At 39.9% G+C, this 23,150-nt stretch overlaps 1 protein-coding gene across 1 annotated transcript in view; it reads right to left on the bottom strand.

Moving 5' to 3' along the window:
• Positions 1-23,150, bottom strand: part of DNAJC3 (DnaJ heat shock protein family (Hsp40) member C3) — a 93,276-nt gene that overhangs the window by 27,946 nt on the left and 42,180 nt on the right. Inside the window, exons 5-7 of the mRNA XM_072760870.1 lie at positions 3,388-3,540; positions 1,624-1,805; positions 1,055-1,174 (exon numbers count right to left, since the gene is read on the bottom strand). Coding sequence (XP_072616971.1) covers positions 1,055-1,174; positions 1,624-1,805; positions 3,388-3,540 — 455 coding nt within the window. The remainder of the gene's footprint in view (positions 1-1,054; positions 1,175-1,623; positions 1,806-3,387; positions 3,541-23,150) is intronic.

Below are 23,150 nucleotides of genomic sequence, written 5' to 3'. Positions count from 1 at the left end.
CAAAGATTTTGAATAGTTGTATCTTCATTTTCATTAATTTTCATGAATCTTTTTAGTTCTTCTCTAATTTCCTGGTTGACTTTTTCATCTTTTAGCAGGATGCTCTTTAACCTCCACGTGTTTGAGTTTCTTCCAAATTTCTTCTTGTGATTGAGCAAGTTTCAAAGCATTATGGTCTGAAAATATGCAGGGACAATCCCAATATTTTGGTATCAGTTGAGACCTGATTTGTGACCCAGTATGCGGTCTATTCTGGACAAAGTTCCATGTGCACTTGAGAAGAATGTGTATTCAGTTACATTTGGATGTAAAGTTCTGTAAATATCTGTGAAATCCATCTGTTCCAGTATCATTTAAAACTCGTTTCTTTGGAGATGTGCTTAGAAGATCTGTCATTTGCAGAAAGTGCCATGTTGAAGTCTCCCAGTATTAGTGTATTATTATCTAAGTATGTCTTTACTTTGATTATTAGTTGATTGATATACTTGGCAGCTCCCACATTAAGGGCATAAATATTCATGATTGTTAGGTCCTCTTGTTGGATAGATCCTTTAAGTTTGATATAGTGTCCCTCTTCATCTGTTACTACAGTCTTTGGGATAAACTTTAATTTATCTGATATGAGGATTGCTACCCCTGCTTTCTTTTGAGGACTATTTGAATGGTAAATGGTTCTCCAACCTTTCATTGTTTAGTCTGTAGGTGTCCTTACTTCTAAAATGAGTCTCTTGCAGAAGCTTCTTAAGACCAAAAACTATGTCATATTCATTTCTGTGCCCCTACTATATTGTCAATACCTGACACAGGAGATACTCAATAAATATTTAGTGAAATATAAATATATACACTGATAAGAATACTATGCAGTTACTATTATTTATATTTGCCTTATTTTTTAAAATGTATATTTGTAGTAATTTTGCCAAGGCCAATGCTATCTAAGATACTCTATCTTCAATGGCTAATGAATAGAAGAGCAAGCAGTTCAATTGTTCTTTTGTGCCCAGAAAAGACATATAAGGGAGGCTGCACAGTGCAACCAGCATGTTCTTACCTGCCATCTCTGATGAGCTCTTCAGCTGACTCAATTAGTTTATTCAGTTTCTTTACTTGTTTATAGTGTGCAAAACACCTTTTATGATCTTGGTCAAGTTTAAGACATTCACGAACTTCACTGTTCACGTATTTAAAAAGAGGAAAATACCCCGAGTCAAAAAAATCAATGAGTAGTCTTCCATACCAAATACAGAAATCACAATAAAAGGTATTTTTTGTAACAATTAAACAAAACACACAGACTTGATAATTTACCAAACACTTTTACATATGTCATTGTTGTCCACATGTATTAATTCAAATTAAAATGATTTAAGTAGATTATACATTAAACACCCCATTTTGCTTCTGCAAATATAGTATCTCTCCTATTTAATAAACATAGCTCTTGAAAATAAACTATATAGAAACAGAATAACTTAGGGATAACACAAAATATATAAGTGGGTAAAGAATGTAGAAACAGCCTTAGCCACAGTTTTAATTTAAAATTAAAAAGAAAATGGGATTAATATCATACTGCTAACAATAAAAAGTTGATGAGATGTGCATGTCACTAGAACTGACCTGAGGGACAGTTCGTGGTCTCCTAGTTGATAGTACAGTGTGCTAATTTTATAAAAAGCCTCAGTATTATCATTCTTCAATTTTGATGCAGCTTTTAAGTCACTTATTGCTTTCCTAGGTTCCCCTTCTTTTATGAAACATTCAGCTCGAAGTTCCCGTAGTTCTGCATCCCAAACACAAACCTTAAGAAACAAGAGAACTAGACTTTAAGAAACAGCAAACTATGCACACTCATACTTCCATCCCACATATTTATCAACCTGAAACCATCTTCTGTTAATGTGATTTCCATACTGTAAATAGTATTAGAAAATTTGATACAATTTTTTTGACAAAAATAAGAATACAAGGCATTACTATTAAAAGGTTGTTCCCAGTGAAGCATATCTGATTTTGAAAAGAATATTCTATAATCAGATTTTTGTACTTAATCAACAATTCTAATCTCTAGTCTCAAAAAAAAATCTAGGTTCCACATCTGCAAAATATTTCTGTTCTAATAACTAAACAGAATTCTTTTATAAATTATTGTCTCTTTGAAATTAAATCCTCATATCACAAAAAGAAAGAAAAGAGGAAAACAATGAGGGAAGGCTGAAGCTTTACCATGTCTACTTTATCAAAAAGTCAACAATGTTCATAAATATACTAGTATTCTCCAAAATGTAAGCCCAAAGTCCACCAACAAAGCCTGTGGACTTATCTTTTACCTATCTCTTAGAGTTGTTCTTTCTAAAATCATGTCAACTTTTCACATACATTACAATATCAAAATCAACACTGTACATTAATTAAATATCTTGTATAATAAGCTAGGTCAAAATGGATAGTCTAACTACTGGAAGGTAAATATTGTAACATTATATTTCCTTAATAAAGCATTAACAAAATAATAAAAAATTAGTTCTACTGGACATCACATAATTTCCCCTACAAAATTATCAAAGAAGCACCTACTGTACATACAAGTTTACTGCCAAGATTAAGTTAAACCATATATCAAAGTTCTATGAAAATGATAAACATGAATTAGATTTGCCTCTACTTGAATATTTTAGTAGACTTTCTTCTGAAACCATCTGTCACTAAGTCCTACAGAGGAAAGAAAACTATAGACTTAGGTTTCCTATCAAGAACTCCGGATCTTGGGATCCCGATCCCTGGGTGGCGCAGCGGTTTAGCGCCTGCCTTTGGCCCAGGGCGCGATCCTGGAGACCCGGGATCGAATCCCACATCGGGCTCCCAGTGCATGGAGCCTGCTTCTCCCTCTGCCTATGTCTCTGCCTCTCTCTCTCTCTCTCTGTGACTATCATAAAAAAAAAAAAAAAAAAAAAAAAGAACTCCGGATCTTGTCAACTCTTCATCTGTTTCTTCTCTAGAAACTCTTCATTCTAAACCCTCCTCTTTGCCGCAATTATTTTTCCTTTTCCTTCAACTTTCATCTTTTACCCCATTACTAACCTCTAGAGTTCTCTCCCCACCCCACAAAATGTAAAAGCAAACAAAAGTAGCAAAGCCAGGAATATATAAAAATATTTAACTCTTACTCCACAGCACATTTGGTACATTTACCGAAAACTTCAGTTCCAAATTTTGTTCTAAATAAACACCATCTTTTTACCTTAGAGCGAAAAGCCCAAAGACCAATCTGATTTTATCCTATCTAGGTTTCTTGTAATACTTAACATGTCAAAGTGTATACATGCCTTAGAGTAAAAAGCAGTATGTGTCAGGCCTGCCAGCCGCAATGTCTAAGAAACTTACCTCTAAAATTTTATCAAGGAAGGTTATAGCAGCAGTATAATCTGAGCTCTCGAAAGCATCAAGTGCTTGGGAACGCAAACGCTGCATTTCATCCGATTTCACAATTTGGGACTGGGCTTCCTTTTCTTCGTTTTCACTTGGGTTAGATTTGAGCTATAAGAATGAGAAATTAAGCAGGGTTTTAATGTTTTTAATCTCTTAAATCTAATATCCACAGTACACACAAGTACACACCTCGATCTGACCATTTTAAATCCATACGTTCACTGAGGGAAAGGGTGAAGACGCTGGCCAAACTGGCTTGTCCCAGGTCTTGCGCCTCAGGGCTGACCAGTGGGAGGGCATCTTTACTTCCACTCATACAGTACACAGGAGCGAGCTGGAAGCTGGAGGCAACAGACCTGAGTCACCCACACCTTACCAGGAATGTGAAAGGGCAGAGAGGAGTGCAGAATGCAATCTCCCCTCACCCTTAGACACAGCTCTGCAGGGTAATGTGTGTTTCATGTATTCTCCCTTCTAGCTCTACTTCCTAAATATGTATTTTTAAATATAAAATTATTTTACGAAAATAATGAAAAACAGGGAAACTGAAAGGAGGGCATGTTTTTTAGAGGTTACAGGACAAAGATTTGATATCAGAAGAGCTAAGGTGTAACAAGAAAGGAAGAATTTATGGGGAAAGATGAGAGAGTAATACCTTATATTGAAAGATTTATAATGGAGTTTTAAGAGGTCTACACATTTTCTTGCTTTTTAAATAACTTTATTATGGCATCATTCATACTGTAAAATTCATGTGACTGTGCATATCTGATTTTTAACAAATTTACCAAGTATGCACCTACTACCACAGTTTTAGACCATCTCTAACAACCTTTTAGGATCCCTTGTGTCTGCTTATGGTTCATTCCCACTCCCAGCCCAGCCTTGGCCACAGTGACTCTTAACAATTTCTTCCACCAAATGGAAAAGTCTTAAGCTTAATGGCTTAGAGAACTTGGATGCCCACATTAAAAAGCTCTGATTTAGGGGCAGCCCGGGTGGCTCAGCGGTTTAGCGCCACCTTTGGTCCGGGGCGGGATCCTGGAGACCCGGGATTGAGTCCCACGTCGGGCTCCCTGCATGGAGCCTGCTTCTCCCTCTGCCTGTGTCTCTGCCTCTCTCTCTCTCTGTATCTCTAATAAATAAATAAAATCTTTTAAAAAATTAAAATAAATAAAAAAAGCTCTGATTTAGGCAAGGGGGGACTATTTTCCTGGTTATTATAGTTTCTGTGTAATAATTTCTGAAATCTAATATTCTTACTGAGATAGGAATTGTAACTGATAGGTTCCAATTTTGGGTGAGTTGCAGCCAATGGTACATTATTTATAGAATGTCTCTCCTTCAACTGACTAATCCTACTGCTCCTCCTTTTAGCTAAAAAGCACCCCCACTAGCTACCTGGTAGTAGAGAACACTCCAAATAACAAATGTCAAGAATATTATTTCTGAGTAGAGGCTCCATATTTCTCCATTTTGTTTTTAAGTTACCTTAGGTATTGTTTTGTCTATTTAACCATTGGCTTCTGAAGGGATGGATAAGACTCCAAGTATTCACAGGTAACTAGGAATTAACAACTTCAGCTTGCTCTGAGGAGGACCGGCCCTGCATGACTGAATTATTCAGCTCAAAGGAATTGCTGTAAGGCCATGGCATGCTTATCTAGGATTCTTTTATCATCCTCAGGATGGTCTTGAACACTTCTGGCAGACCACATTGGAAAAAGGATAAATGTGTATGTCACTTTGCTCTGGGTAAAAGTAACTGATTACTTGTTTCCCATATGTACACTATAGCTCCTTTTTGAATAGAATACATAAGAATGTATTAGAGATCACCTCTTCTTAATGGAATTTGCATCTCTTTTTTCCCAAATGCTAGAGTCTAATCTCTACCACAGATGTTTCTTGTTAGAAGGTGAGAGCAGGGAAAGCTCTAAAGTTTGCGGTTGAGGACGGAGGGTTCAACTTCCCTCAGTGCTCAGACAATGGGAATGGGAAAAGGGAAGTGAGGTCAGGTCCTCTGGACCTCTCTGAGAATAGAGGAAGCTAGGAGGAGAGGGAGGGGGTTCTTACAAGAAGGTAAGAAAGGAGTCTGAGAAACAAACTACAGACTTATAACCCTGAGTGAGGAATTTCAAAGTGAGTTAAGTGAGATGAACATTTTCACTCTTACCACAGGTTGGAGACTCCTCTCAAGATATTTACATGTAGTAAGAGTAGGGTCCCCAAATCACCTGTCCCCACCAATTACCTAGATAATCTTCAAATCATCCTGAAAATCTACGAATTCGGCCTGAGATTTAAAGAGAGAACAGCTGAAACACTACAGTGAGAAGAGTTTGTGCTTCTATCAAGGTAGGAAGACGGGGAAAAGAAATAAAGAAACAAAAGGCCTCCAAGGGGGAGGGGCCCCGCGAGGAGCCGGGCTGAGGCCGGGGCGAGTGTCCCCAGGACAGGAGAGCCCCGTCCCGGAGAAGCAGGTGCTGCACCAACCTTCCCGGGCGGAAAGGGGCTCGCAGGGAGTTGGAGCAGGACCCAGGAGGGCGGGGATGCCCTCGGGCTCCCTGGGACACTAACAGGCACCTGCGCCCCGGGGAGCGCCCCACACCCCGCGGCCGAGCTCCCTAAGGGCTGCAGCGCACACGGCGGGACCCGGAGCAGCTCGGAGGGGCTCCGGCGGCGGCTCCGCGGAGGGGGCTGCAGGGTTGGAGCGCGAATCCAACAGTGCAGGCCCCGGAGCACAGGGCGCCGGGACACAGCCCAGGATCTGGCCTGCCCCCCGGACAGGCAGAGGCCAGGAGGGCCCAGGACAGCAAAGACGCTCCTGCCCTGAGCTGAGCAGATCAGCGGCCCCGCCCCGGAGCCTCCAGACCCTGCAGACGGAGAGCCCCGGAGTTACTGCGGGAGCTGACTCCAGGGCTCCAGTGCTGCCACCGCCACTGCGGTTGTTCCTCCTGGGGCCTCACGGGGTAAACAACCCCCACTGAGCCCTGCACCAGGCAGGGGCAGAGCAGCTTCCCCCAAGTGCTAACACCTGAAAATCAGCACAACAGGCCCCTCCCCTAGAAGACCAGCTAGAGGGACAAGTTCCAGGGAAGTCAAGGGACTTAAAGTATACAGAATCAGAAGATACTCCCCCGTGGTTTTTGTGTTGTTGCTGTTGTTGTTTTTGTTTGTTTTTTTGTTTGTTTGGTTTTGCTTTTTGATTTGTTTCCTTCCCCCACCCCTTTTTTTTCCTTTCTTTTTCTTTTTGTCTTCCTTTTTTCTTTTTTCTTTTTCTATTTTCTTTCCTTCTTTCTCTCCTCTCTTTTTCTCCTTTTCCCAATACAACTTGCTTTTGGCCACTCTCCACTGAGCAAAATGACTAGAAGGAAAACCTCACCTCAAAAGAAAGAATCAGAAACAGTCCTCTCTCCCACAGAGTTACAAAATCTGGATTACAATTCAATGTCAGAAAGCCAATTCAGAAGCACTATTATATAGCTACTGGTGGCTCTAGAAAAAAGCATAAAGGACTCAAGAGACTTCATGACTGCAGAATTTAGAGCTAATTAGGCAGAAATTAAAAATCAATTGAATGAGATGCAATCCAAACTAGAAGTCCTAACAACGAGGGTTAACGAGGTGGAAGAACGAGTGAGTGACATAGAAGACAAGTTGATGGCAGAGAGGGAAACTGAGGAAAAAAGAGACAAACAATTAAAAGACCATGAAGATAGATTAAGGGAAATAAACGACAGCCTGAGGAAGAAAAACCTACTTTTAATTGGGGTTCCCGAGGGCGCCAAAAGGGACAGAGGGCCAGAATATGTATTTGAACAAATCCTAGCTGAAAACTTTCCTAATCTGGGAAGGGAAACAGGCATTCAGATCCAGGAAATAGAGAGATCCCCCCATAAAATCAATAAAAACTGTTCAGCACCTCGACATTTAATAGTGAAGCTTGCAAATTCCAAAGATAAAGAGAAGATCCTTAAAGCAGCAAGAGACAAGATATCCCTGACTTTTATGGGGAGGAGTATTAGGATAACAGCAGACCTCTCCACAGAGACTTGGCAGGCCAGAAAGGGCTGGCAGGATATATTCAGGGTCCTAAATGAGAAGAACATGCAACCAAGAATACTTTATCCAGCAAGGCTCTCATTCAAAATGGAAGGAGAGATAAAGAGCTTCCAAGACAGGCAGGAACTGAAAGAATATGTGACCTCCAAACCAGCTCTGCAAGAAATTTTAAGGGGGACTCTTAAAATTCCCCTTTAACAAGAAGTTCAGTGGAACAATCCACAAAAAACAAGGACTGAATAGATATCATGGTGACACTAAACTCATATCTCTCAATAGTAACGCTGAATGTGAAGGGGCTTAATGACCCCATCAAAAGGCGCAGGGTTTCAGATTGGATAAAAAAGCAGGACCCATCTATTTGCTGTCTACAAGAGACTCATTTTAGACAGAAGGACACCTTCAGCCTGAAAATAAAAGGCTGGAGAACCATTTACCATTCAAATGGCCCTCAAAAGAAAGCAGGGGTAGCCATCCTTATATCAGATAAACTAAAATTTACCCTGAAGACTGTAGTGAAAGATGAAGAGAGATACTATCTCATACTTAAAGGACCTATCCAACAAGAGGACTTAACAATCCTCAATATATATGCCCCGAATGTGGGAGCTGCCAAATATATCAATTAATAACCAAAGCGAAGAAATACTTAGATAATAATACACTTATACTTGGTGACTTCAATCTAGCTCTTTCTATACTCAATAGGTCTTCTAAGCACAACATCTCCAAAGAAACGAGAGCTTTAAATGATACACTGGACCAGATGGATTTCACAAATATTTACAGAACTTTACATCCAAACTCAACTGAATACACATTCTTCTCAAGTACACATGGAACTTTCTCCAGAATAGACCACATCCTGGGTCACAAATCGGGTCTGAACCGATACCAAAAGATTGGGATCATCCCCTGCATATTCTCAGACCATAATGCCTTGAAATTAGAACTAAATCACAACAAGAAGTTTGGAAGGACCTCAAACACGTGGAGGTTAAGGACCATCCTGCTAAAAGATGAAAGGGTCAACCAGGAAATTAAGGAAGAATTTAAAAGATTCATGGAAACTAATGAGAATGAAGATACAACCATTCAAAATCTTTGGGATGCAGCAAAAGCAGTCCTAAGGGGGAAATACATCGCTATACAAGCATCCATTCAAAAACTAGAAAGAACTCAAATACAAAAGCTAACCTTACACATAAAGGAGTTAGAGAAAAAACAGCAAATAGATCCTACACCCAGCAGAAGAAGAGAGTTAATAAAGATTCGAGTAGAACTCAACAAAACCGAGACCAGAAGAACTGTGGAACAGATCAAAGAACCAGGAGTTGGTTCTTTGAAAGAATTAATAAGATAGATAAACCATTAGCCAGCCTTATTAAAAAGAAGCGACAGAAGACTCAAATTAATAAAATCATGAATGAGAAAGGAGAGATCACTACCAACACCAAGGAAATACAAACGATTTTAAAAACATATTATGAACAGCTATACGCCAATAAATTAGGCAATCTAGAAGAAATGGACGCATTCCTGGAAAGCCACAAACTACCAAAACTGGAACAGGAAGAAATAGAAAACCTGAACAGGCCAATAACCAGGGAGGAAATTGAAGCAGTCATCAAAAACCTCCCAAGACACAAAAGTCCAGGGCCAAATGGCTTCCCAGGGGAATTCTATCAAACGTTTAAAGAAGAAACCATACCTATTCTACTAAAGCTGTTTGGAAAGATAGAAAGAGATGGAGTACTTCCAAATTCGTTCTATGAGGCCAGCATCACCTTAATTCCAAAACCAGACAAAGACCCCACCAAAAAGGAGAATTACAGACCAATATCCCTGATGAACATGGATGCAAAAATTCTCAACAAGATACTAGCCAAGAGGATCCAACAGTACATTAAGAAAATTATTCACCATGACCAAGTAGGATTTATCCCCGGGACACAAGGCTGGTTCAACACTCGTAAAACAATCAATGTGATAGATCATATCAGCAAGAGAAAAACCAAGAACCATACGATCCTCTCAATAGATGCAGAGAAAGCATTTGACAAAATACAGCATGCATTCCTGATCAAAACTCTTCAGAGTGCAGGGATAGAGGGAACATTCCTCAACATCTTAAAAGCCATCTACGAAAAGCCCACAGCAAATATCATTCTCAATGGGGAAGCACTGGGAGCCTTTCCCCGAAGATCAGGAACAAGACAGGGATGTCCACTCTCACCACTGCTATTCAACATAGTACTGGAAGTCCTAGCCTCAGCAATCAGACAACAAAAAGACATTAAAGGCATTCAAATTGGCAAAGAAGAAGTCAAACTCTCCCTCTTCACCAATGACATGATACTCTACGTAGAAAACCCAAAAGTCTCCACCCCAAGATTGCTAGAACTCATACAGCAATTTGGTAGCGTGGCAGGATACAAAATCAATGCCCAGAAATCAATGGCATTTCTATACACTAACAATGAGACGGAAGAAAGAGAAATTAAGGAGGCAATCCCATTTACAATTGCACCCAAAAGCATAAGATACCTAGGAATAAACCTAACCAAAGAGGTGAAGGATCTATACCCTAAAAACTATAGAACACTTCTGAAAGAAATTGAGGAAGACACAAAGAGATGGAAAAATATTCCATGCTCATGGATTGGCAGAATTAATATTGTGAAAATGTCAATGTTACCCAGGGCAATTTACATGTTTAATGCAATCCCTATCAAAATACCATGGACTTTCTTCAGAGTGTTAGAACAAATTATTTTAAGATTTGTGTGGAATCAGAAAAGACCCCGAATAGCCAGGGGAATTTTAAAAAAGAAAACCATAGCTGGGGGCATCACAATGCCAGATTTCAGGTTGTACTACAAAGCTGTGGTCATCAAGACAGTGTGGTACTGGCACAAAAACAGACACATAGATCAACAGAACAGAACAGAGAACCCAAAAGTGGACCCTCAACTTTATGGTCAACTAATATTCGATAAAGGAGGAAAGACTATCCACTGGAAGAAAGACAGTCTCTTCAATAAATGGTGCTGGGAAAACTGGACATCCACATGCAGAAGAATGAAACTAGACCACTCTCTTTCACCATACACAAAGATAAACTCAAAATGGATGAGAGATCTACATGTGAGACAAGATTCCATCAAAATCCTAGAGGAGAACACAGGCAACACCCTTTTTGAACTCAGCCACAGGAACTTCTTGCAAGATACATGCAAGATACATCCATGAAGGCAAAAGAAACAAAAGCAAAAATGAACTATTGGGACTTCATCAAGATAAGAAGCTTTTGCACAGCAAAGGATACAGTCAACAAAACTAAAAGACAACCTACAGAATGGGAGAAGATATTTGCAAATGACGTATCAGATAAAGTGCTAGTTTCCAAAATCTATAAAGAACTTATTAAACTCAACACCAAAGAAACAAACAATCCAATCATGAAATGGGCAAAAGACGTGAACAGAAATCTCACAGAGGAAGACATAGACATGGCCAACAAGCACATGAGAAAATGCTCCGCATCACTTGCCATCAGGGAAATACAAATCAAAACCACAATGAGATACCACCTCACACCAGTGAGAATGGGGAAAATTAACAAGGCAGGAAACCATAAATGTTGGAGAGGATGTGGAGAAAAGGGAACCCTCTTACACTGTTGGTGGGAATGTGAACTGGTGCAGCCACTCTGGAAAACTGTGTGGAGGTTCCTCAAAGAATTAAAAATAGACCTGCCCTACGACCCAGCAATTGCACTGTTGGGGATTTACCCCAAAGATACAGCTGCAATGAAACACCGGGACACCTGCACCCCAGTGTTTATAGCAGCAATGGCCACAATAGCCAAACTGTGGAAGGAGCCTCGGTGTCCATCAAAAGATGAATGGATAAAGAAGATGTGGTCTATGTATACAATGGAATATTCCTCAGCCATTAGAAACGACAAATACCCACCATTTGCTTCAACGTGGATGGAACTGGAGGGTATTATGCTGAGTGAAGTAAGTCAATCGGAGAAAGACAAACATTGTATGTTCTCATTCATTTGGGGAATATAAATAATAGTGAAAGGGAATATAAGGGAAGGGAGAAGAAATGGGTAGGAAATATCAGAAAGGGAAACAGAACATAAAGACTCCTAACTCTGGGAAACGAACTAGGGGTGGTGGAAGGGGAGGAGGGCAGGGGGTGGGGGTGAATGGGTGATGGGCACTGGGGGGGGGGGCACTTGACAGGATGAGCACTGGGTGTTATTCTGTATGTTGGTAAATTGAACACCAATAAAAAATAAATTTATATTTAAAAAAAAGATATTTACTTGTGGAGACTGGACCCTGCTAGCATTCCCTTCCTCCTCTTTTCACGTTTCTTATTTAGTGTTTCATATTTCTGACCATCTCAGATAAACCTCTACTTAGGACAATATTTTACTTATTTCTTACCATGTACTATGATGAGTGAGCTTCTGGATATACACCCTTAACAGCTATGGCATAAGGGCTTGTTAAAAGGGGTGAGCTGCTCTCTAATCCAAATATACTCCTATTTCTGGAACTTCAAGTGAAAACAATGGGTCGGTAGTTCTGGTGGGCAGACTTCTAAGATGGCCCCAAAAGGCCCCCCATCTCTTGGAATTCATACCTTTGAGTGATCCCCTCCCCTACAGTATAAGATTGGAGCTGGAAAAAAAAAAAAAAAAAAAGATTGGAGCTGGTAACTCCTTTGAAAAAACAGAATATGACAAAGGTGACAGGATATCACTTCCTTAGGTATAAAACACTGTGACTTCCATCTGGCTAGCACTCACTCTCTTGTTGGCAGTCTCCTGTCTTCTCACCTGCTCACTTCGATGAAGCAAGCTGCCATGCTGTGAGATGCTTTATGGAGAGGCCCACAGAAAAAAAGAACCAAGGGAAACCTCTGGCCAACACTCAGAAAAAAGAGAGGCCTCCATCTAATAGCTCAAGAGGAATCAAATCCTGCCAACAATGGAGTTTGGAAGCAGTTCTTTCACCAGCTAAATCTTCAGATAATACTGCAAGCCTATGTGACACCTTGACTGTAGTCTATGAGAGGCCTTGAAGCAAAGGACCTGGTTAAACCTGCCCTGATTCTGGAACCCATGAACTGTAGGGGAAATGTGTGTTGCTTTAAGCTGCTAACTTTGAGGAATGTGTTAAGTAGCAATAGGTAACTATTATAGTAGTTTTATCATTTTCAACAGCCAAGTTGTATTTCCAAAGAGATTATCTATTAATGTTTTCTTTTTATTTTTTTTAAAGATGTTATTTATCTATTCATGAGAACCCCAGAGAGAGGCAGAGACATAGGCAGAGGGAGAAGCGGGTTTCCTGAGAGGAGCCTGATACAGGACTCGATCCCAGAGTCCCAGGATCACGACCTGAGCCAAAGGCAGATACTCAACCACTGAGCCACCTAGGTTTCCTCTGTATTATTAATGTTTTAAACTAAAATCTAAATAAGGACGGAAAAAACTCTAAACCTTGACTTTATCACTTACTATCTGTATATTATTTGCATTTTCTTCACTAATAAAAGGGGAATAATAATGATGTGGAAAACAAAGGCAAAAGAAAAAGTTAAACTTCCTTACTTATAGCCAATTATCAAGTCCATGAAACAGAGAAAGTGACCTCTAGAATTCAGCTGCCTCAATGTTAATACTTTGCTAAGGGCAAAAGGCAATCTTAGCCTGATTACTTACTGCAAGCCTACTTTAACATATATATAAAAATTCCTTTGGAAACTTCCTTTACCTCTACCCACATCACTCTCCCTGCCAAGATACATGTTAGCAATCATTCTCCAAGCATACAACCCACCGATATCCTCTGAAGGGCTTCATGACTAAGATTTTTATTAGAGAGTAAAAAATGACCTTTTCCTAACAATGGCAAGCTCCTCGAGGTACCCTGGAGGTCTGTGTTATCCCTCTTCTCCCAACCTCAAAGTATATAATCAGTCACCTATCACAACCCCAGTGCAGCTCTTTCTGCCCACGGTCCTGTGCCCATGCTTTAATAAAACCACTTTTTTGCACCAAAGATGTCTGAAGAATTCTTTCTTGGCTGTCAGCTGCTAATGCCAACATTTCCTACATCATTTGGTGCCCAATGTGGGGCTCACTCTTCTTATCTGGACTCAGCCTCAGTGCAAACTTGGTGAATACTTTCTCTTTGTTTATTTTCATTTCAGGGGCTTTTCAAGGAGTATGGTCTAACTGGAACACTTTCATGTTGATTGCTCAGGGTGCAACCCTTTAGCCCATGGTTACTTGACAGGGAGGAAAAAGCTTGCCTTTTGGCTGGAAGCTAGTACCCTGGCCAGAATGGTAATAAGACCCAGAAACTCGATGCCCTCTCTTCATTCCTGTCCTTATACAAAGCTGTCTTAGACACAGGACAGCCACCTAAGTGACTAGCACAGCTGTCAATCTTAAGACTCCCATGTTGGGGGGGAAGGGTACCTAGATGGGTCAATTGGTTGAGTAACTGATTCCTGATTTCAGCTTAAGTCATGATCTCTAGGTCCTGAGATCAAGCCCTACCCTGGGCTCCATATTCAGCGTGGGGTCTGCTTGAAATTCTCTTCTCCCTCTGCCTCTGCCCTTCCCTGCCGAGTTCTCTCTCTCTCTCAAATAAATAAATCTTTAAAACAAACAAAAAAAGAGTCCTATCTGAGGTTTCCTCCTCACTGGTCTAATGTGATGCCCTTCACATCTCTGGTCTAGCCACTTCTTGCTGCAAGATCTCTACTGGGACCTCCATAGCCACTAGGAGCTGGCTGAAACCAGTATCCAATTGAATTAAAGCCCAACCAGGGATCATTTCCTAGAGAAATTGGCTGTAAAAGACTATATATGTTGTAATGTCACTTAGACCATGATGGATTTCTAGCTTTACTCTTTTCTGTCAATGTCCTCTACTAATTACTTAAATTACAACATTAGGCAATTTCCCTTTGTAAAACTTTTCTATTATTCTCCATGGGTTAAAAATGGAGGGTTCAGAGCACCTAGTTGGCTCAGTCAGTTAAGCGTTTGCCTTCAGCTCAGGTCATGATCACAGGGTCCTAGAATCAAGCCCCACATCAGAAGCCTGCTTCTCCCTCTCCCTGTGCTGCTCCTCCTACTTAAACTTCCTAGCTCCCTCTCTTTCTGTCAAATATATAAATAAAATCTTTAGAAAAAACAAATGCCAGGCTCTTAAAGGTAAGGCACAGCCCTCAAGGCAAGACACACAGCATCTTGGTGCATACACCGCTACCCATTTTGCAGTCTAGAGTAGGATGGAGAAGTGGGGGAACCCTAGCTTTCCTCTTCTAGGGCCTTTAACAGCAGAGCACAGCAATTTTGTTAGAGGGACATCCTGGGTCACTTTGATACCAGGAACCTCTGACATATCCTGTGGGATGCCACCTGGGAGTCGCGGGGGATTTTTCTGGTAATGGACCCTCTCTCTTCTTCAGTCCCAGAGACTCTCCCTTGGAATGCCTTTGAACCCACTGGAAACAACTGGGATTAAAAGTCATCTTTTTTGCTAAGAAATTCTGAGATAACCAAGCTTATTTGACCTTCAGTAATCCCTGGTAGAATGAAAGTTTTGTATTTTATGCTGATAACTCTAAAGCCATGGGGAAATCTGAAGTAGGCCATGTTAAGTCTGAGGGGGATACTCTTCACTCCTGACAATGAGGGGAAGAGGAGGAGCCAGTGGTGCCAGAGGCACCGAGGATGGTATGGGAACCAGTTAGGCAGGCCACACCCAAGGTAGTGCAGAAACAGGGAAGAGGAGGCAGAAGAGGTTTCTGTTAAAAAGACAAAGTTTTCTTGGACTGTTGGTCTGCTCTTGATAAGAAAATGTAAACAAAGTTGTTTTCTCCTCTCTTTCCTGCCCAGAAAAGTTTCTAGGTTTTTCTTTATCAGTTCTTTGATGAGCTGAAATCCTTAAGCATGTGCTTTAAAACTTTCTAAGGTTTTAACAAATTTCTCCAAGATTTAAATCATAAAGAGTCTCTGATTAATTAGGCTTGTTTATTTGGTATGCTACTTTCTGGGATGAAGTCATCACTCAATATTCTGATTACTGAAGTGTCCTGTGTCACAGAAATAACTGAATTTCCTTGTCAACTGCATCATAATGAACTTTCATATCAAATCATTAACAATGTCCATTGCTGAGTTTTTGTCATTTATTTGTTCTGATACTCTTACAAAATGAGTTTCATCTTCAAGGAGATTCATAAAAAGGTCTTTTAGGCCAAATATAGGTATTTGCAATCTTTAAGATCAAAACTGAAATGGTAAGAATTTCCAGAACTAACTAAAAAGCTGCATTCGAATTGAATAAGAATTAGTAACATGAAACTAAATGAATTGAGGAAAATGGTTATATTATTGTGACTCTTGTTTGAAACATTGCTGGCTCTCTAATGTTTGCCCTTCTACATTAAGGAAACTCTCTTATGAATTAAAAAAATGTGTTAAAGTATTCAGTTGTGAACAAACTGAAGCATTTAACTTTTCTCTCTATTCAAAAAAGTCTCAGTGAGTATTCTTTCTTTCATAGCAATCATAGTTATTTCCATCAATTCAGTAAGAATCTGTTCTTGTAACAGGACGTCATTGGAAACATTGGCTATTTTAAGGCTTTGACTAGAATGTCATATTTGAGATTATGACCAGACAGTTTTGAGGTTGTCTTTATGAAATATGGAGCCACAAAGCCCCTTGGAAATGTTGGCCTACTTACTTACCTACCCCTAATTCCTACCCTACCTTATTAATTACCTACCCTACCCTACCTACTTACAGAGTTTCCAGCAGCCTTATCAGGTGAGTAAAGAATGTCACTACCTGGCAGGTACAGGAACCTCAGGATACTTTGGGGATCTTGTGAAGAGGAATTCGCCCAAATCTACGGGTATTGCAGGCATGTCTGATGGCAACTATTTGGTTCGGCTTCTGGCCTTAAGAGGCTACTAAAAGTTCAATTTAGATTCCTTATGAGAGGTTCCAGCAAAGCAAATTTTAAAAGATTTATATAGCCAATCACTATTCTTACGGAGCCTATGTAAGTAATTAAGGCCAAGTTTGTTTAAATTGCACTTGTTTTACAAATAAATTAGTTTTATTTTGGCAATCTCTGGAAATAACGGTGATTTCACAGAGGAAAAAATATATTTCAATAACCCACCTTTGAAGAAGGGAAACTCTAGTTCTGATTGTCTTTGAATGTTGTTTGCCTAAGCTAGACAACTTGAGGTAAACTTCAGAGAAATTGTCACAATAGCTCATGTATAGACAATCTTCGTGTTTCTTATTCTGGGGGGATATTAAATAAGAGGACCCCATGCACATATGATTATTTATTTAAATAGCTGGAAAATGGGATGAATTCCTCAGCAATTGTATAACTCAACTATCACCTTAACCAGTTCTGTGTGGCTGGGATGACAAAATCATTCTGTAAAAGTCAAAGCTTTCCTTACTCCATAGAGTTAACTATGGACCTGTAGATAGAGATAATGGATGGTCCCACTTTCCCTGTGATTGGACTGGATGATGCACCTGGGGATGCCCTTATCTCCTGAGACCAGTCTTCTTCCACTTGCCAGTGATTCCTTATAACAAGGATATTATTAAGGCTGGACCTTAAACAGAAAGAGCTTCTCAATGGTTTTATTCTTTAGTCCTATTTGTCCCAGGAACAAGGATATTAAGAAAAAAAAAAAAAGCATTAGGACTGGCTTATTAATAATGAGGGGACAATCTTTATACCCAAAAATAACCAATGGAAGGTAATACAAGGTTTATGCCAGGCTTCTCATTTGGGAAAAAAGACCACTGAGGTGAAAAAAAACTTTGCTAAGAGAAATTGTCCCTAGATTTGGAATCCCTCAGTCCCTACAAAGTGACAACTTTTGTTGCACAAATAGCTCAGCAAATAGCTTGGTCCTCAACAATTAACTACTATTTACATTAAACCTGCCATCCACAATACTCTGGAAAGGCAGCCCTCCAAAACCGAATAGTCCTTGATATTCTGACTGCAATTCAAGGATGCCTGGCTTCAATGGGACCTAATGGCCATGTAGCTCTAAGCTGTGTCCATAGCTTCCCCTAGGCTGCATAGGCTGTTATACTCTGGGTTTTGCCTGGATGCAAAAAATCATTATTAAAACCACTGCCAACCCAGCCAACCTTCCAAATTTAAAACAATGATGGAATGTTCTGTGTTTCCTTAGCATGACCACCTACCATCCATCTCTGTTCCCTCTTTGGGACTGGAAGATGTTTGGCAAATGGAAGCTCTTAGTAAGTACATGGTCAAGCCCTAAATGACTCAAAAGAGCATTTTTCTCTTAAATACTTAAGTAACATAAAAAAGCAGTTTTACAAAATAGAATAGAATTAGATGTTTTAGATACCACCTCACACCAGTGAGAATGGGGAAAATTAACAAGGCAGGAAACAACAAATGTTGGAGAGGATGCGGAGAAAAGGGAACCCTCTTACACTGTTGGTGGGAATGTGAACTGGTGCAGCCACTCTGGAAAACTGTGTGGAGGTTCCTCAAAGAGTTAAAAATAGACCTGCCCTACGACCCAGCAATTGCACTGTTGGGGATTTACCCCAAAGATTCAGATGCAATGAAACGTCGGGACACCTGCACCCCGATGTTTCTTTTTTTTTTTTTTTTTTTTTAATTTTTATTTATGACAGGCACACAGTGAGAGAGAGAGAGGCAGAGGCACAGGCAGAGGGAGAAGCAGGCTCCATGCACCAGGAGCCCGACATGGGATTCGATCCCGGGTCTCCAGGATCGCGCCCTGGGCCAAAGGCAGGCGCTAAACCACTGCGCCACCCAGGGATCCCCACCCCGATGTTTCTATCAGCAATGACCACAATAGCCAAACTGTGGAAGGAGCCTCGGTGTCCATCGAAAGATGAATGGATAAAGAAGATGTGGTTTATGTATACAATGGAATATTACTCAGCAATTAGAAACGACAAATACCCACCATTTGCTTCAACGTGGATGGAACTGGAGGGTATTATGCTGAGTGAAATAAGTCAATCGGAGAAGGACAAACCGTGTATGTTCTCATTCATTTGGGGAATATGAATAATAGTGAAAGGGAATATAAAGGAAGGGAAAAGAAATGTTGGGAAATATCAGGAAGGGAGACAGAACATAAAGACTCCTAACTCGGGGAAACGAACTAGGGGTGGTGGAAGGGGAGGAGGGCGGGTGTTGGAGGGGAATGGGTGACGGGCACTGAGGTGGACACTTGATGGGATGAGCACTGGGTGTTTTTCTGTATGTTGGTAAATTGAACACCAATAAAAATTAATTAAAAAAAAAAAAAGAATTAGATGTTTTAACTGCTGCAGCACAAGGCACATTTTGTGCCATCATAAAAACAGAATGCTATGTATACATTCCAGATTTCCACAAAATCATTTCTGGGTTTCTAACTGATGGGAATACTTAAATTGGCACTTTAAATGATCCCTCTCTTTCCTTTAATGATTGGTTAAACTCCTGAACTAGAGAAGGATTTTTGTCAACTATCAAAGGATTGCTGTTATTTGGGCTTCTTTGCTTTTTGTCACTCATGTTTTGCTGTCTTCTCCCATTTCTCTCCACTGAGTGCCCAAATGCCTTCACTGCCATAACTTCAAGCTGACAGATGTTCCTTTCCACTCCGGAAGACTCACACATGTGGTCTCCCTTGGATTCAGCTGCCTCTGCCTTTCCTAACTACTGTATATATATGCCCCAAACTGACTGATGTTGATCCATAGGTAGGACATCTCTATAGCCTTATTTGACAGGAAGAAGTTACAGAAGATAAGACCTTCCACGCTCAGCAATCTTAAAGATTTAAGGAGTCAAAATTGTTCAGGGCAGAATGATGTGGGAAACAAAGCAAAAGAAAAAATTAAATTTCCTTACTACTACTTATAGCCCATTGACAAGTCCTTCAAACAGGCAGAGTGACCTTCCTCTAGGAATTCAGCTGCCTTGATGTTAATACTTTACTAAGGGCAAAGGCAATCTTAGCTTAGCATTACCCTGACCCCCCCAGGATCCTATAAGTCTACTTTGATGTAAAAAAATTTTTTTGGAAACTTCCTTTATCTCTATCTGCCCCCCTCCCCAACCCCCACCCTGCCAAGATTCACGTTAGCAATCATCCTCCAAGCATACAGCCCACTTATATGCCTCTGAGGGGTCTCATGACTACGATTTTATTAGACAGCAACAAATGACCTTTTCCTAACAATAGCTAGCCCCCTTAAGGTCCTGGAAACCTTGTTTCCAAAATACATTGGAGCTCTGTGCTATCCCTAACCCTCTCCCAACTTGAAAGTATATAATCAGTCACCAGTCACAACCCCAGAGCAGCTCTTTCTGCCCACAGGTCCTGTCCACATGCTTTAATAAAACCACCTTTTTGTACCAAAGATGTCTGAAGAATTCTTTCTTGGCTGTCAGCTCCAAACCCCAACAGTTCCTACATCAATAATGCTAACACCCTGAGGAGCAGTCACTGAGAAATTAAAAAGATACTTCATACGACACACAGCAAGTACTCCAAAAAATGCTAATAAAAATTCCAAGCTCCTTTTTTGAACTTTCTATAGTATATATATTCAAAATGAGGACAGAATGCAACACTTCAAGCAGCCATTCAATTTATTTCCGATTGCATTACATATATCAGCCAATTTACTGGGTGCCCTCTACAAAATTAGCACAATTAAAGTCCCAGAATGGCACCCTGGTGGCTCCAGTCAGTTAAGCAACCAACTCTAATGGTTTTGGCTCAGGTCCTGATCTCAAGGTCATGAGATCAAACCCTGCCTTGGGCTCTGTGCTGGGTGGAGAGTCCACTTGTCCCTCTCCCTCTGTTCCTCCCTGCCCCATGCACGACCCCCACCTCAAATAAATAAATAAAATCTTAAAAAAAAAAAAAGTCCCAGAATAATAAAAACTTAATTTGACTGGAGGTCAAAATAAAATTAGATTTTGGCATAAAATACGTTCACCAAACTGCTTGTTGCTCAAGAAATTAATCCTTCCAACCCTATTAAATTTAATTATGGTTTTAAGAGGTAAGTAGTACAAATTTACATTTTTCATTTGATACTATTGATAACATAGAAAAATATGTAATATTTGAGGTATACTGCAATATCCCCCAGTAACCTCTAGAATTCGCCTTCACAAATTCTTTCTGTAGTCTTTGTTAAGAGAACTATACAAAAATAATACCAACTGATTTGCATGTCAATAAAAAGATCCAATTTTTGAAAAACAATTATATCCAAGTCAAGGGGTGGGTGATTGAATTAAAGTGTTCTAAGATCCCTGTAACTTTCTAGAGGAAGCTAAAGATAGTGATTACCTATAAACCTTATTAATAAGCACGCATTTTGAAATTCCTGAAGTAACAACTAAAAGAAAAAGACATAGTATGTATAAGGTATAGGAAGAACAGAATAGGGGCACCTGGGGGGCTCAATCAATTAGGCACCTGCCTTCTGCTCAGGTCATGATCGGAGGGTCCTGGGATCAAGCCCCACGTCAGGCTCCCTACTCAGTGGGGAATCTGTTTCTCCCTCTTCCTCTGCCCCTGCTTGTGCACACTCACACAGACACTCTCCCCTCTCTCAAATAAATAAAAACAAGAAAGAAAAAGAAAGAAAGAAAGAAAGAAAGAAAGAAAGAAAGAAAGAAAGAAAGAAAGAAAGAAAAGAAAGAAAAGAAAAGAAAAGAAAAGAAAAGAAAAGAAAAGAAAAGAAAAAAGAAAAGAAAAGAAAAGAAAAGAAAAGAAAAGAAAAGAAAAGAAAAGAAAAGAAAAGAAAAGAAAAAAAGGAAGAAAAATCTAAATCACCTGTAGGAGGGAAGGAACAGAAGGTGAACTGACAGAAACCAAACAGTTGGATAAACAGAATCTAATAGAAATAGACACAAGAGGTCAAGTTGTAATTCTTATACCAACCAACCAGCAAAAACTATGCTGTTCATACCAAGTGTTGTTGAAGATATGGGGCAGATGGAACCTCCTACACTCCTGGAGGGAATATACATTCGGATAACCACGTAACAGAACAGTGCCAAACTGTGTGACCAGGTTAAAAATGCCCATAACTCACTCTCTCTCTCTTTTTTTTTTAAAGATTTTATTTATTTATTCATGAAAGACACAGAGAGAAGCAGAGACATAGGCAGAGGGAGAAGCAGGCTCCCTGAAGGGAGCGTGATGTGGGACTCGATTCCATGACCCCGGGATCACACTCTGAACTGAAGGCAGACATTCAACCACTGATCCACCCAGGCATCAATTATCCTCTTAGGTATAAACCTATAGCAGCAATGAGAGTGTGATCCAGGGACTCTTGGGAACCCCCAATATCCTTTCCAGAGGTCTGTGGGAACCAAGTATATATGGATAAAAGACAACTGATTCAAACGGCAAGATAAAACCAATGGATTTCATTAGGATGGAGTACTAAAAGTTCACTCATAAGATTCCAGAGTCCACACTGCAACTAACCAATAACTACTGGAGTTTGATGTAACATCAAAAACATCCACAACCATATAAAAAGACTATTAAAACATTCTTCCTTTCCCAACTGCTTAAGTGTATGAGCCACATTTTTTTTTCAATAATACTTCAACCAAAATATAGATCAGATTTGGGAACCTGACGGTCTTCAAGTAAGCCAGCTCTTTTTTTTTTTAAAAAAAGATTTTTTATTTTATTTATTCATAGAGACACACAGAGAGAGAGAGAGAGGCAGAGACACAGGCAGAGGGAGAAGCAAGCTCCAAGCAGGGAGCCCGACGTGGGACTCGATCCATGGTCTCCAGGATCACGCCCTGGGCTGCAGGCGGCGCTAAACCGCTGTGCCACCGGGGCTGCCCAAGTAAGCCAGCTCTTAAAGAGATTTGCAAAAATGTAAAAAATACCACATATTAAATCTTCTGTTGTTTTTGAAAATATAGTTAGTTTGCATGCAAAAAAAATCTATATTAACAAATAAGGGGTTTGTCACTTTTAAATTAGTAAATATTTTTTTTAAGTTCTAAAATTAACTTCTAATACTGTACATACTGATAAACAAAAGCTTTTTGGAGTCCTCAATATTTAACTGTGTAGTGGGATCCTGAGACCAATCCTAAGAACTGCTGCCCTAAAGGGACTCAGCACAAGGAAAATGAGCAAGAATGTCATTTTACACTGACATTTACTCTGAACCTCGCAGAGTATAAATCCAAATATTTGTTAAATTCATAAAACCTACCAGAAATGAAACATGAAAATGTAAGTCTCTAGCTAATTTCTTACAATTATAAAACACAAAAAATACATCCTCAAGATTCCAAAATTCTCTTGTTCCCTCAATTTTAATCAAACCAACACCCTTTTCAAATCCCATCTCCTCCAAGCTTTCCTAACTGTTGCATACGAAGGTAGTAATCGCTTCTCTCTAAATGTTTAAATCACTTACACTCTTAACAAGGAAGTAATCTAAAAAATCAACTTGCCCAATCAACTGTCACTTTGTAAATGAAAATACTGAGTCTCAC

Source organism: Vulpes vulpes, chromosome 6 (assembly GCF_048418805.1).
Source record: "Vulpes vulpes isolate BD-2025 chromosome 6, VulVul3, whole genome shotgun sequence".
Classification (NCBI taxonomy): domain Eukaryota; kingdom Metazoa; phylum Chordata; class Mammalia; order Carnivora; family Canidae; genus Vulpes; species Vulpes vulpes.
The sequence above is the reverse complement of the archived record's forward strand: the minus strand, read 5'-3'. Positions and strand labels throughout refer to the sequence as shown.